Below are 15558 nucleotides of genomic sequence, written 5' to 3'. Positions count from 1 at the left end.
CACGACTACTTAGGTGCAGCAGTGCCCAGAATTACCTCAATTCTTTTTAAACACAGGGGAAGATAACTCCTCTCCAAAAAGAGAAGCCAGGGAAACAGGACTCCACAGTTTACTGTATCACTCTGGTTTTTAAATAGGTGGAATTAGACTTGTCCTAAGTGTGCTCTCTAAATAATATTTGGTTTATAGGATGGTTTAGGAGGACCCAGAGCAAGGAAGGGGTAGGGGAGGCTAGGAGAGGAACTCTGGAAGACCTTAAATCCCTCTCTCCCTCTCTTTGTCTTCTAATTCCCGTATTTCAGATTTCTCTTATCACCTCAAGGCAATGACTACAGGATTTATAAACGTTTTAAACTGCATACTACATGTATTAACCTGAGAAGTGCTACCTTTTAAAACCACACCGCATTTTTATTTTTATGATAGAAATCTTCATTGACTCCTGAAAAAGGAGAGATTATAAGCTTTCTTATTTTATAGCTAGTATCAGGAAAATCAGTTGCAAATCAAAAAATCTCCTGTGAGAACATTTTACACACTGTTCTCTTACCACAAATTTTTGCCGTAGGTTCCTCCCCCACACGCATGCACACACGTGTAGCCCTTTTCATCTTGATCTTTTAAATGTCTTGAAGGGAAGATTCATTAGCCTGCAGTGAAGCAGGCATTAAGATAATATAATTCCACGACTGAGACACAGCTGAGAGAGAGCCAGATTTTACTGCCCAGACCCATCAATTAGAGTTGAGAAGGGAAACACCTCTCAGCCTAAATTAAATCTCAAAACGGCGAGAAGTCCATAGGGAGTCAAAATACCATTTGATATCTCTTGAAAACAGGATAGCACCTAAGCAGGAGGTTCAGTGAATGCGCAGATCTTGTGCTGTTTATTGGCAGAGAGTGGACTTTAAGCCACCAAGGAGAGTAGAGAAGCTTAGTGGCATTTTAATGCTGGTAATAAAGCCAACAAACTAATTCTCTATTGCTCCCGCCGCAGAGCTGAGAACAGATACCTTGCTGCTTGCTGCAGGAGGGAGAATCATTGGTTTTGAACCAGATGAGAAGTGCAGCTGGCAGCCCACTGGTACCCTAAGAGGGGCACCTTGGTGTAGGGCACAGACTCTAACCAGCCTGTTTCTAAGTTACCACCCAGCAGCACGGGAGAAGTCTTCACTATTCAGACTCCTAACAGATGAGACAATGTGGGTCAACTGTAAACAAAAAATAAAGAAATAAAATGAAAAATAAGAACTCGTTGGGAAATGTGTTGAGGAACACAGCAGCTAATTGGTGCTGTGATTTTTCCCTTATTAGCTTTTCTGAGCATGAATCTGAAACATTGTTACGGGTTTCTAGATTTCTGCCGCTTCTAAAGGTGATCTTACTGTCAGACTTTTTCATCAAAATACTTAGTCAGCTGCTTTGTTTCTTAATTTACAAGTCATCACTTTTGATTTGAAACATCTAAAATCTCATGTAAACATTTTGCATCAACGATATGTCTGTGGCATGCTTGGCGCCAGACTGTTAGACCTTTCCTCAGAAGTTTGCACTGCACTGTATCACACTTCGTGCTCTGGGACTACGTACTGTGAAAACATTCACGGTGAGTAAGGGTGTCCCAGTCTGGTCTTACAGGAATGTGAATTTTTAGCAAAAGGTCTGAGAAAATATGAATTATTTATGTATGTATCTAGACCTCAAGAAGTGACAGCTGAAAACAGAGAGACCAATGAGGATGAAAAGCGATATACCCCAATTCTTTTGTAATGTACCTGGTATTATTTTTCCCATATTTTTCACAGGTTGAAGCCAGGAGACAGCTGAATGGCAGCATTTGTTTTTTCAGAACAAGAGATTTTGGCCTTTCTTTGTTTCTCTGTAGAAAGTGATACTTTCCACAAATGACTGCAGAGAGATGTACATATCAAGGATATTGGGTGTTTCAGATTGCTTTGAGAAGAACAAATAGCCTACAAATCACTGGATGAGAAATAAAACATGGCACATTGTCTTAAACTATCTCCCTTAATAATAGTTTTTTGCAAAACACTGACATAATTTTCTGGTAGTCATGTTGCAGAAAGGCATTCAATGGTACTTGTTCAGATACTTGAAGGTAAAAAGTAGTTAATTAGATTTCAAAGTTTAGCGGGCTTCATCATGAAACATATTTATTAACAGAAGAAACTGGCAGCTTTTTACCCGAGTTTTTTTGTTTGGAATTAGGGAAGGAATTGGAAAATAAATCTGTTCAGAATTTCTTTTTTTATTTTAAGGAGTGGATGTTCAGAGTTTGATCAGTTTGCTAAACGTACTCAGACTCTCACATTTCTTCTGCGTGTAGTACCCAAATTCTCTGTGCCCACTCATTTCGGACAGAGATTATAAACAGTAGATTTCTCACCTACTCATTTAATACAAAGCTCATAAATAGCTGAGTTTCAACCATTCTGTAGAACTGCAGTGCCTCCTTTGTAATAGCCTCTATATGCTATAAGGGTGTCAAGCAGTCCTTGAAGATGTGGAGATTTTTATTTAAGTAATTGAAAGTATTCAGCTTGTGTCAACTGAATAATGAGATATGTTCTGAGCACCTGGAAGATATTCATAAATAATAATGGAGCAATAATGAATGAGTATTTCATACGCAGAACAAAATACCGGTTAGTAGTTAAGTACCACCTTGAATCTCAGGATCTCAAAAGCACCTTATTAGTATAAACAAATGAAAATGCTTATAATTTTACTCTTTTTGAGACAGATAATTACTACCACAGCTTTCAAGAATGGGGTACTTGAAGTTTATAGCTTGTCCAATATCATACTAAGAAATAGACACAACTGTAATATTTAATTCTAAATGTGAGAAAACCAATGAGTTATAGGGAAATGCTAGATCAGCATTTGCCCTCACCTTTGTGAAAAGAATTACATAATATGTTATTTAGAGATGTAGGCATTACACGCAGTATGTTGAGGTCTCCTGTACCTGTGAAGAAGGACTGAGAGAATGGTACTTGCACAGCTTGGAGGAGATGTGACTTTTTGGGGGGAACATATTACAGCAGCCCCCAATACCTACAGGGAGATTGTCAGTGAGATGGAACCGGGCTCGTCACAGTGTTGCACGGTGGGAGGACAAGAGACAATGGATTTAAGTTGAAAGAATGGAGATCAAGGCTGGATATGAAGAGAAATGTCTTCATTTGGTGGACAGTCAAGCAGTGGAGCAGGTTGCCCAGAGAAGCTGTGCATCCTCAGTCCTTCGAAGTTTACAAGGCCCAGCTGAATCAAGCCCTGTGCAGCGTGGTCTGACCCCATAGCTGACCCTGCTGGAATAGGAGGCTGGACTAGGGACCTCCGAGGTTGCTTCCAACCTGATTTTCCTATGACCCTGCAGTACTGCATTTGTCAAATACCATAGTTGCTCCATTAACAACTGGCAATTGTACCAGTCTGTAGTTTAAGTCCTAAAACTGCAAATTCCTACCCCAGCGAGTGGATTTAATGATACAAATAGTCCCAGTGAGGTTGATAGGATCGCTGACAATAATAAGGCATAAAAGATCATGTCACTGGTCTGGAAACCACTTTTCTTTTGTTTTTTGTTCAGTGACTGGGCATGTCTTCCCTGAAAAACCTCACATGTCAAGGAAATTAGTTGAAGGGCAAAAATATTATTCCTTTGGTATTTGTGGTTTTACATGCTAACTTCCTGTCTTTGCAAACGGGTTATTCCCCCTAATTGCTGTGTGAAAAACCACGATTAACAAGGGGAAAATTAATTTATAATTGAAAGCGCTGTCAAATAAAATGTGCCGTAAGAGAGGAAAAACTATTTACTTCTCAGTTTTAGTAACCTTAGATATCAATAGGATGTAAATCAAACTAAGAAAGTGGTCTTTGTTGTAGTAGTTGCTATTATTGTTGTTCTTTTAAACCACAGGATGTCCCTCTGACAGAACTATTTAGAAATTTCTATGAAATTTCACCCTTTGCCCTTGCCACAGATTTGCAGCCAGTGTGATGCCCTGTTTCTACAGGCATATTTTTTTTGTATATCAGTATCCCCTCTGTTTTTACAGGTGGGCAAAAAAAATACATTGACTTGACAGGGTTATTTTTGACTTACAGTAACAAAACCGTCTGGTAAAAAGAAAAGTGGAAATTCAGCACTTACAACTTAATTTAATTTGTAGAAATGTAGTTGGGCAACCAAGACAGTTTTCTATCTGTTTGAAATTTTTAAGTGAGCTTTTGGTAGAGGGCTTAGGCAGCTTTGCATTGCTACGAAGAAGGCTGAACTTTTCCCTTTTTGGTGCTACTCAGGTAAAGGAAAATTGGTAATTTAGAATAACTTCCTCTGTGCAAGAATTGCATCCCATAAAGTCTCTTATCAGGCTATTTCATGTAGAATATGAGTTGTGTTTTATGGAGAAGCATTTCTAATTCCAGAGCAGGTCAGACCGTAATTGCAAGTTTAAGAGGGAGCTGTTCAGTTAAAAAGGAGTTGTTACTATGTAATATACCTGCACATGATCAAGAGTAGCTAGGAGCTGAGTCTTGAGGGTGAGCGTATTTCTCACAGGAATTCTTGTGTATCATTTCTTGGCCACTCCACTTCCAAATCACAGACTTGCCAGGGTAATCTGAGCAGAAAAATGCACGCTGAATTTCTTTTTGAGAAATACTGAACCCATACACTCAATGAAGGCTGATGTACATCCAGAATACTTCCTTAAAATTGAAAATTAAAACTTTGAAAAATGATAATCTCAACTTCCTCTCTTTGGGGTTATTTCCTAAAAAATGCCTCGACATAAAAAACAAATTCTTTGTATGATCTGGTTTTGGTGCATTCAGTTGCAGCTTCTTGGCTTGAACATGATCCAAATTCTAATATTAAATCTGATTCTCTTTCTACTTCTTTTTGATAATACACCTGGAGTCCTCTGTGTTTATTTGAACAGTAAGCCAGTGTTCCTCATGCCTAATCAATGTTGGCTGACTGGATATTAATAGTTGCCTCCACGTGTTTTATCAGAGGATGGTGTATTACAGGTGCTTATCTATTTGTTATGAAAGTGTACCCCGCCGAACAGTAGTTGTTTTACTCTCAACATAAAGCGGTAAGACCAAAGTTTGAAGGGTTAGGTATTTGTAACGTGCATAATAAAATTTTTTTTTTTTTTTACTTTTAGTGTGATTATCTTATACCATCTACTGGTTTTTGAGTGACTTTTTTCTCAGTATCTGTGTATATTTTCAAAATGCATTATTTTTACATTTTTATTTTGAACCTGTTCTTTCAGTTAGTGATGCGTGGTTGGAATGCTTTCTAACATGCCTTTCCTTTATAAGCAAAATTAGCCTGCCAGGGTCTGTGCCATTTCAAAGTTTATGAAAATTTTCAACTATGGTTGAAAGATAATTTAGTATTAAAGAATTTTCCACTGACAATTTCTGTTGAAAAATCTAGTATTTTGCAGTAAATCTCTGATTTTGAATATTTTCTTGAAATTGAGGTTGGGAGGGGAAGAAATGAGTTAAGAAACTTTAAAATTCATTTTAATTGTGGTTTAGTTTGCATTTGCAGTTTGATAGTAAGCTTTATGACCTTGGGACTGTGATCTTATACTGAAGAGATTGGTGTGTGGGCTAAATGCCTCAGCATATTTCATTTTTTTAAAAAACTTCCTTTGTAATGGCTATTAGCCTCAGAAAAGTATTTTCCATTTGTAGATGTTTGGTTGCTTTAGAAAGGAGCTAAATGTCACTGTTCCTTTTCAACAATGTTGTAGAATGATATTCTGGAAATTTCAAGTTAATTTTACCTTGGAAAGCTCTTGATGCAGAGAAGTAATGATAATATGAAAAAAAGAAATTTCACTCAAGGTTACACGACAGTTCATTGGAAAGGCTTGGAGTAGAACCCAGGTTGCCTGACTATCATTTCAGTGTTGCCCATTTTCCTCTACAGCCTGCTTTCAGCAATTGATAGATGCTTCTGCTTAAAAATCAAATAAAAAATATGTGGTTCAAGTTTTTACACCTATTTTTCATATATCAGAATATATGTGTGCTTTCTAAGGTTCTTACCAAGGGCCCTTTTTATTTTTTTTTAATTTTGCTTTATTCTTTGCTTTGTTTCATGTCTATTCAATTTTATTTATTCCATGTTTTCTTTTTGTTTTGTTTCTGTTTTTAGTTGTGTCTGGTAAGTTGAAATTTTATTGGCCATCTTCTAATCATCGTATCACTGTGACGGGAACTTCTCCTCCCCTTCCCATCCATCCCCTTCCATGTCCTTCAACCAGTCAGCTCCCATCTTTTCCTTGTTACTGACAAGACACATCGCACAGAATAAATTCTGCAGGAAGTATGGGTAACTTAATGGCAAAGAGAAAGGTAATGGGTTGTAACTTTCTGTCTGTTTCTACATGATTTAACAAGTTGAATCCTAATGTTATCTTCCTTCAGTGACTGCATTGGTTGAACTTCAAAGTGTTCTATAAAAATTAGTTTTTTAAAGGTCTCAAGGATAGAAGTTGTTCTTTCCTTAAGTGGATTATTATTTCAGCATCTATTACAGTATATTCATCACATACCATACATATGTGACCCAAGGTGTGAAAGCAAACGGAACTTAAAAAAAAGACTGTGAAAATACTTCCAGTACAGTAAACATTGAATGGAATTTAAGAACAAAGTTTCATTTAACTCTATTTTAATTCTTCTGATATTGAAGCTAATAGGAGTTGTATTATTTACCTTAAAGGCAATTGATTTAGAATAATACACAAATGCATTATACACATATATATATATTTGGGATAATATACATGCAAAATACGTATTTAGAATAATACCTAGAGAAACTTACACCTATTTACATTTTATAAATTCTACCATGGTTACCTCAAAGACTGAATTTCCCCTCATTTTTTGTCTTCAGTAGTCCCTGAATGGTCAGCTTCAGGTACTAGAATCACAAGCATTCAGCTATTTCTCCAGTGGTCAGGACAATTTTAATCTCTTTGTAGCTGTGCTCATCCTCAAGTTCAACAAAATCTGAAACCTTACAAATCCTCTGCACTAGCACAGGATTTAGAAACCCTCAGTTCCATTTTCTGTGACATTGTGTCACAGAGTAGCACAGAACCAGGCAAGCCTTAAATTTAACTGTATGCTAAATTTATTCTTGTTGTTAGAATCCAGCAGCATAACAAAGGTGCTTCACCCTCATCTCCATTTTCCCCATCATACCTTACAATCCTGTGGCAAACCCCCAACAATTTCACCTTCCATTCTAAATTAAACATGATGTCATACCGAAGTCTTCCCACAGCTTCCTGCAAGGTATTGAATGAATGTTTCAGAGCTAAATGTTTTGAAGTCTGCTAGCTACTGTAGGTGTATCTCACCTTCACTTTGGGTTGTTTCTTATCTAACAAGATTCTATGGAAGGTACCATTTGCATCCAAATGTAAATGATAATGTATCGTGCTTTTTTGATACAGTATTATATATTGAAAAAATTCCTCCCAAAGCAGGGGGGTTGTAGGAATAGTATATTCTAATATGAACTCAACAGGGAGCAGAGACACAAGGCAAGAGGAACAGATAACTGAAAGTATTGGCCTGCACAAACACTGAAAGCAATTTTTTTAGACAGAACTTTAAGAGTTACTGAATTAATTCTAGGTAAAGCTACAATTACTTGATTTTTGTAAAACACATTGAGTGATAGCTTTAAATTATGTGATTCAGCCCCTTTTTAAAGAAAAATCTTGTAAATACGGAAGTGTTTGTAAGGAAAAAAAACAAACACCAAAACCATTTATTAAAGTCAGATTCAAAACTTTCCCTTTCTTCTCAACCCAAATAAGGGGGAGAGAATAATTAGTTTTGGACAGATGATCAGAAGGAATTGGAAATGAATAAGTAAATGGACTTCCATTTAATGCACGTTTTTCGAGAACTGAGAGTTAACAGCCTATAAAACAAGCTAGATTATTTTTTCTGTGCTAGCCTCATGAAGATATCTAGTGCTGTCATCTGTGCTGCATTTTTTTTTTTAGTGACTGACATGATTTTTTGATGTTCTGTTTACTACTGGGTGAAGAGGTTGTTGAAATCTGTAGAAGTCAAACAGTTTGGACAATGCTGGCAGTATTTGTAATGTTAGGCTGAGCAGATGTTTCAGGTGGGCCTTCATTTGCATATATATTTTGTTTGAACATGCCCTTGCCTATGTAAATGAATAAGACATTTAGCTCTGCTTTTGCTTTAAATTCATTCCTTTTCAGTAATTGGACTGAAGATTTTAAATGGTTATAATTTCTTCAATAGTATTTATGGGGCTTTTGACTTCAAACTTTTTCGAGACGCCAACTACATGAAAAGTCACTTTTACAAGCAATTAAGGGCTTTTTCTCTCCTCAGCTTTCCTAAATGAAAGGTGATGACTATTGTGCATGTAAGCCATGAATTCACATAGTTACTCAACAGTGTTTGTTGCAGCCCTTGGCAAAGTGTGGCCAGTGGGCACATAGTCCCTCAAAGATTTTTCCATTCTGATTCCATTCTAAGGAGCTGGACTCAATGACCCTTACAGGTCCCTTCCAACTTGGGATATTCTATGACTTGCAGCCATAATCCTCCTTTAAAAACCGAATTGTAACAGATTTGTTCGTATTGGTGATGGTTGCTCTGCAAGTTTTCTCCTTAAGTTGGTGGGACTTACTTTCTCATAGAAGTTGTCACTAATAAAAGCAAATGATGCACAGTCAGAGTTTTAAATGGGGGTCCAGCAACAGAGAAGATGAGCTGAATGATGCTGAAGCTCTGGCTGTTAGAGACCGATGTGTTTGTGATGCCTCTGCTTATTATAGAAACTTAACTATTCTGGTTTGCACCATTTAAACTCAGTAGGCAAATTGTGCTTTCAAATAGGCTAACTTTGGTCTTCTGATAGCAGTGTGATTTATTCTTTTTTGGTATTTTCCTTTCAGAGCCTCCACAGTTTGTTGTGAAGCCTCGAGACCAGGTGGCTGCACTGGGGAGAACAGTGACTTTCCAGTGTGAAGCTACTGGAAACCCCCAGCCAGCCATCTTTTGGCGGAGAGAGGGAAGTCAGGTAAAACAGACTTTCTGTCCCTTCTTCCTGGCAGTTTCTTGAAGACATGATGTTGAATGAGAGAAAAATATTTTAATTATTGTTTTAAAGATGTGGAAAATAGATCTGGAGCTTGAACATGCTCGATATTTCTTCTCTACTTCTGTCACGTGCGTGCTAGATGATGTCATCCTCACTAGAAGGGACATCTATGTTTTGCTCCATCTCCCATTTTCTCCATGAATGTAAAAATAACTTTATGAAACAACTAGAAACATTCCACGTTTCACTGCTATGAAAATCTTTTTCACCTAACAGGGAGAACTTTAAAGAGATGAAGAGGTGACTGATGCTGAAGTTTGTTTGAACTCCCAAACATTCCCACATTTTCAGAAAGTTTGGCTCTGGGTTTATGGTGCAGCTATTAGTTTGCCACGTGTTTGTGTGTGTCTGGCGAATTAAACCATATGGTGTATTGATCTGCATCGCTGCACGAGTAGGACACTAGTTTGGGACTAAGGAGATCTACTTTCCCAGTCAGTCAATTGGCTGACATGTCATACCTGAATAAGGCATTTTTTCTCCCAGCTTCCTGGTTTGAATGGGAGGGGAAAATATGTTCGGCTTCTTTATAAAGAATCTTGAAAGCCAATGGTTGAAACACAATATAGCACAGCAAGAGAATCACAGTTTTCTTTCAGAGTCATCTTTTGAAGGAGGGATGTGGCACAAAGTATTCTTTATTGGGAGGAAAGAAGGAATATGGGATTCTGGTTTTCCTGTGCATGAAGGAATGAATGGTACAAAAGCGTATGACAGGGTTCTTTGTGTTGCAAAACAATAGGGCAGGGAAATTGAGAATGCTTAGAGACTGACTCCTATACTCCATTTGCAACATTTCTGCTGAAATATAGAAGTACAACTATACTAGTAACCACATTTAGATGATAATCTTCAAAGACAGAAGTACATGGGTATAAAATGTTTGTATTTTTGTATGACCTGGGCTTTGTTTTGTTTTTTTTGCCAAGTATTGTCCAGTACATCATTTTTCTGGCTCATTTTTGACTCTGATGAGTAGTGATCACTTGTGATGAACAAGGGAACTGGAGAAGGAGGTCAATGAATAGGGTTGCCTAATACTGAAGTAGAAGATATTGTGCCCCATTCCTTTGGGTGCTTTTTGAAAATGCAAAACGTAGTTAGGTAAGATAGAGAGATATAAAACAGCCTCTGTGACTTTCAGGTATTCTCATTTACAAATTGTTCACCCAGAGGTAGAAATTTAAAACCACAGTATTTGAAGTAACAGACTTGTACTATTATGGTTGCAGTTCTGACTTTTGACCACTGTTGGTAAAATACTATGTACTTCATACCAAAACTATCTATGTAGAAACTGGCATAGAATTTAATTCTATATTATATGGCTCATTATAGATGATTACTATGACTACGCTATGATTAGAGAGACCTAAACAGCATCTCTTTTTAAAAAACTATTCCATTCTTAGGAATTTGAAAGTTAAAATACAAATAAGTAAACCAACATCTGCATTTAAATGAAATAAATAGAATACCCTGGAGAAAGTTCTAAAAAAGGGTGTTAAAGCAAATTACCTAGGTTCACCACAGTTGCTTGCACCATTGTGGTATCTGCACATATCAGATCTTCGCTGGTGCCTGTTAAACTGTGTAAAGCCCAACATTGACCACAGAAGGTGTCTCAGAATACTTACACAGTTATATGTGCATATGTGCACCTATTTTATCATTAAAAAATCCTATAAAAGCTGTTCATATTGTGCTATAGACATGTTTAAGATATGAAGAGCAGACTGTTTTATGTATAATGGAAAAGGATTAATATGTTTAGATATATTTAAGTTAAGATTATTGCTGTTTGAATTTATTTAACCCTTTTTTTCCCCACTTTCTTTCCTATACATCTTATAGAATCTGCTTTTCTCGTACCAGCCCCCTCAGTCATCCAGCCGATTTTCAGTTTCCCAGACAGGTGACCTCACTATCACCAACGTCCAGAGATCTGATGTTGGGTACTATATCTGCCAGACTTTAAATGTTGCGGGAAGTATCATAACAAAAGCCTACTTGGAAGTTACTGATGGTAATGATACCTTTATTTTGTCATTCTAAAGTTTTTACTTTCATTTTAAGACAGCGGTGTGATGATATGACACTACTTTCGTATCTGCTTCCATGAATGTGGATTGCATGTGTCTTTGAATGTAAAAATCCTTTTTTGGCCATCTCTGTTAGGAGTTTAAGATTTTGAATACTGTGTCACACAATATTTCTATTTTGCATTTAGTAAGTATACTTCAGTTAATGGACTTTTGTCAGATCTGTTAATTTATCTGGCTCTTTTTTAGCTTAGTTAACTTTCAGATTGCTTGTTGCCCAGCTCTTTATCCCTATTAGTATGTTTCCGTTTGCGTAACATCTCTATTTACCCGTTTTTCCCCTTTTTTTCAATATTGCTGTATAGCAAGGTAAAAAAACCCAGTCTGTGTGGAAGTCAGTAGAACATATGAATTAATATTATCCTGCATTCCTTTTAAGGAGCAGTTGGGACAAAATAGAAGATGAAAAAGCTTCAGGTAGCATGACTCCAAGCAGTATATATGCTGGTGTGAGGCCAACTTGCCAATTGTCAGAAATACTTCATATTTTTAGTGACAAAGATAGCCAGGAAAGGTAATAATCTCAGTACTTACAGAAAAAGAGGGTAAGCGCAGTCTGTGGAGAGACTTAGAGGGGTGGGAAGCTGTTGTCAGAGAGGAGTTTCCATAAAGAAGGCTTTTGCCCTATAGGAAATGTAGAAATAATGCAGTAGTAGTGACACGCCATGAATCTGGAGAATAAAATTGTTTATTTACACCTACTGAATTGAGATTGTTTGGAGTAATAGGACTGAATCCTTTCAGGTTTCTCAGAAATGGTAAGCCACATTTCTTAACCCACTTTTATTTGTTTACCATTGTGGAGAAGGCTATGGCAAGGTGGGAAAAAAATTTAAAAAGGAAATTAACGTAAGGACCTTAACCTTACGAGTTTTTCTCTTAATGACCTATGCCATCTGAACTTGGAAAAAATAAATTTCATTTAAGTATATTACCTTTATTGTGAATATAAGCTCTGGATTGATTTGGTGGATAGTTGTTTTGCATAGTGTCTTGGGACAGTAATTTTTTTTGTACTTTTGTAAAAGTGAAGCCAGGATATGCAGAATGATACCCTAGTATTCCCAAAGGTAATAGAAGTTGCCGTCAACTTCAGTGGCACTTAAAATTACCATGAATTTCCGTGGCATTAGTTCTCTTCTGTAGAGCACAGATCAGTCAGCCCCTTACCATTGACAACTGCAAAGCTCTTTAGAAACTTGTCAAAGTTAAATACAAACTGTACGTGACCTTAGTTTGACTGTCTCTGCAGAGAAAGATACTAATGGCCTCGCAATGCATTGCAGTGCTTTGCAACAGGTTGGGACAAGAAGTAGAGGATAAATTATGCAGTTGAGAACACAGTGTCAATTGAACATGCAAATGAAATTACAGGAGTTGGAATTTAGCCAAGAAGAGCAGTCCTAACACCCTGTCTGTTGTTATGAAAAATAATTTAGCAATATCTGATGTTCACAAATTATCAGAACTTCAGGTTTGTATTTCAGCTACCAAACCAGTTTTTAATTTACATTGAGCCCTCATGACACTGTTGAACAGATTTATGTCAGTTAAGGTTGTGGCTATTTTCCCATCATCAGTCCGTGTCATGTTGGACGGTACAGGTAGAGCAGGTCACTGAAACACAAGAAGATAGCTTTTACCTCTTTTTCATGGTTATCCACTGGATAATGGAAAAAAGACCTCATGTAGGCAATCATTCTTTTTTCTGTCACTACTGAGACTGCTTTATACCTTTCGGTGCACAGTTATTAAATAAACCATCAAGAACATTAATTTTCATTGTGTGAAAGATGCATTAAATTGATGCAAACACACTGCAAACTAAAAGTCTGAAACTACTGGAAAAATATTGCGTGGTTGAAAATTTTTAATATGGTCACATTCGTTAGCTTTGTGTTTGCTTTACCCTACTGCTAGGCATCTCGCAATGAGCAAACAGAACCGAGATGAGTTGATGGTACAGAATCAAATTTTTTGAAGAAGTAGAGGTTATCTGCTGCCTGCTTACCTCTGAATGCTGAAAGTATGGATTCGGTTATACAGGCCTGCTACATGGTAGAAGATGAACAAGTGAAATCTGCGCCTTGACAAAGAATTTGGGAAATCCTTTCTCATTCCATTATCACTTTATAAAGACATTGGGATTAGAGAATGCCTAGCAGATTCTCCTATGTAATGTGTAATGCTTCTTTACTTTCTGAACATACCGCGTTGTGTATTGTTTTAAAATTCTGTAGTTGTGCATCATTGTAATGCACCCTGCCCTGAATAATGCATGCCTCCAACTTTAATTACTTGTTTAATTATCTTCAGTTTGTTCAAAAGCCTCAAGCAACTGCTGTTGCTTAGATGATTAGAAAATTGCTTCCAGTTGCAGAAATCTCTTTCCTGTTGTTTCTCCTGGCAGTGATTGCAGACCGGCCTCCCCCTGTCATTCGACAGGGTCCTGTGAATCAGACTGTAGCTGTAGATGGTACTTTAGTACTGAGCTGCGTGGCCACAGGCACTTTAATGCCCACTATCCTCTGGAAAAAGGATGGGATCCTCATTTCTACCCAGGACTCTCGCATCAAGCAGTTGGAGACAGGAGCATTACAGATCCGATATGCCAAGGTAGCTCGAACCGGCAAACAGGTTTTCTTGTTTGTTTCACTTCTTTTTTTTCACCTCCAGGCTCTTTTGATGTAGTAAATGCTACATTTAGAATTAATGAAATGTTAAATAGTTGTATTAAAATATTTAATACTTCATGCTTTCAGTAGTTCATTCTTTATGCTTAACACCTTGTCTTATCCTGCCTAGGGCACATTATTTCAGATTTGATAAGGAAAAATGCTTTTAAGAGGTATTAATTAAGGGAATTATTTGATACTTAAAACATGAAGGGAAAAGCAAAACTTGTATTTTAGTAAGACGACTTTTTAAATTATTTGGGCTTTAGCACTAATAGATTAAAATGATCTAATTATTTCAAATATTTTTAAAGAAAACTTCTGTTTAGCATGCTGTAGTGAGAGAGCCATGTACACAGCTTTTTTCTAAACAGTTTTTAAAGTTTAAACATATTCACTTGTCAGTGTAAACATAGCTTAAAATGGTTAACCACCTGTCAAATACTTGGCTTCCTTAGGAAATTATAGCAAGTCCCTGGTCAGTATTGCTGGTCATGCCTCACATGCTGTAAAATGTTTTAAAATGTTAAGTTTGAGCATACTGGCTCTTCTCTGCTATCTTTCCTGTGGTTTGAAATGTAGTAATTTTTGAAAAATTAGGCTGAGTGCATCACTTTACTGTGTTCCCTAGAGTTGTCCAGTTACCTATTACAAGTTACGCTGGCTTAGAATTTGAACCTCTGATTTTTGAGCACTTCCATTCAGCTCATCTGCTGAGGCTGGGACCTTAGGAGGATAACATTTCTTTCAGGGAGGAAGAAAAGAAACTCTTTTGAAATGTGATTAAGTCACATATGGACAAATAATCAAACATTCAGAACTGGATTAGAATCGCATATGGAGATTCTTTTTTGGGTTTGCTGTAGAGTGAAATTTACGCAGGGAACCCCATATGTACAAGGCCCTGTGCAGTATTGAAGCTTTGTTTTGAGGATGATGTGCTCTCCAGTGCTGCAGTCCAGACAGATCCCCAGGCATTATTAAGGCAGAAAGTTGACAGTTGCGTGGGGTTTTGTCATCTGAGTTCTTGCTCAATTTATTTGGTAGGACCTCTGCAGACTGACGAATAAATGCTACAAGAATTGGCCTTCGGTTTAGTCATTACAGAATAGGTAACATTAAATTAGAATCTGCAGCTTTTCCAGTTCTTTAACGAATGCTCAGAAATAAGTATCCATTTTCATTTTACAGCACGAGAAATCATACCTTCTAATCAAAGAAGTTTCTGGTTCAGAGTTTTTGCAGCCTAATACATTTATCCATATTCATGGGGGAACATGGAGAGCTGTAATTGCTTTTCTAGCCCACTGAGTGCCTGATTGTTTCAAATATTTATTCTTCTCTTTTCTCCCTCAGCTGGGCGACACTGGTCGGTACACCTGCATTGCTTCAACCCCAAGTGGCGAAGCTACGTGGAGTGCATACATAGAGGTCCAAGGTAAATCAATTAGGGTTTCTCTGCATGGAGAAAATACATAAAGGAAAATCAGAGATCGAAATGCGGAAGTTATCTGACTTTGTCATAAATTGCCAGGGCAGATGTGAACAGCATTTCACT

At 37.2% G+C, this 15558-nt stretch overlaps 1 protein-coding gene across 8 annotated transcripts in view; it reads left to right on the top strand.

Moving 5' to 3' along the window:
* ROBO1 (roundabout guidance receptor 1) overlaps window positions 1-15558 on the top strand; it is a 750394-nt gene that overhangs the window by 676398 nt on the left and 58438 nt on the right. For all 8 annotated transcript variants that reach the window (XM_075434010.1, XM_075434043.1, XM_075434019.1 and 5 more), the window contains 4 exons: window positions 9018-9142; window positions 11078-11249; window positions 13736-13941; window positions 15357-15438. In XM_075434010.1, the coding sequence (XP_075290125.1) occupies window positions 9018-9142; window positions 11078-11249; window positions 13736-13941; window positions 15357-15438 (585 nt within the window). The remainder of the gene's footprint in view (window positions 1-9017; window positions 9143-11077; window positions 11250-13735; window positions 13942-15356; window positions 15439-15558) is intronic.

Source organism: Opisthocomus hoazin, chromosome 1 (genome assembly GCF_030867145.1).
Source record: "Opisthocomus hoazin isolate bOpiHoa1 chromosome 1, bOpiHoa1.hap1, whole genome shotgun sequence".
Lineage (NCBI taxonomy): Eukaryota > Metazoa > Chordata > Aves > Opisthocomiformes > Opisthocomidae > Opisthocomus > Opisthocomus hoazin.
Note: the sequence above shows the minus strand (reverse complement) of the source record. Positions and strands in the feature narration are given on the sequence as shown.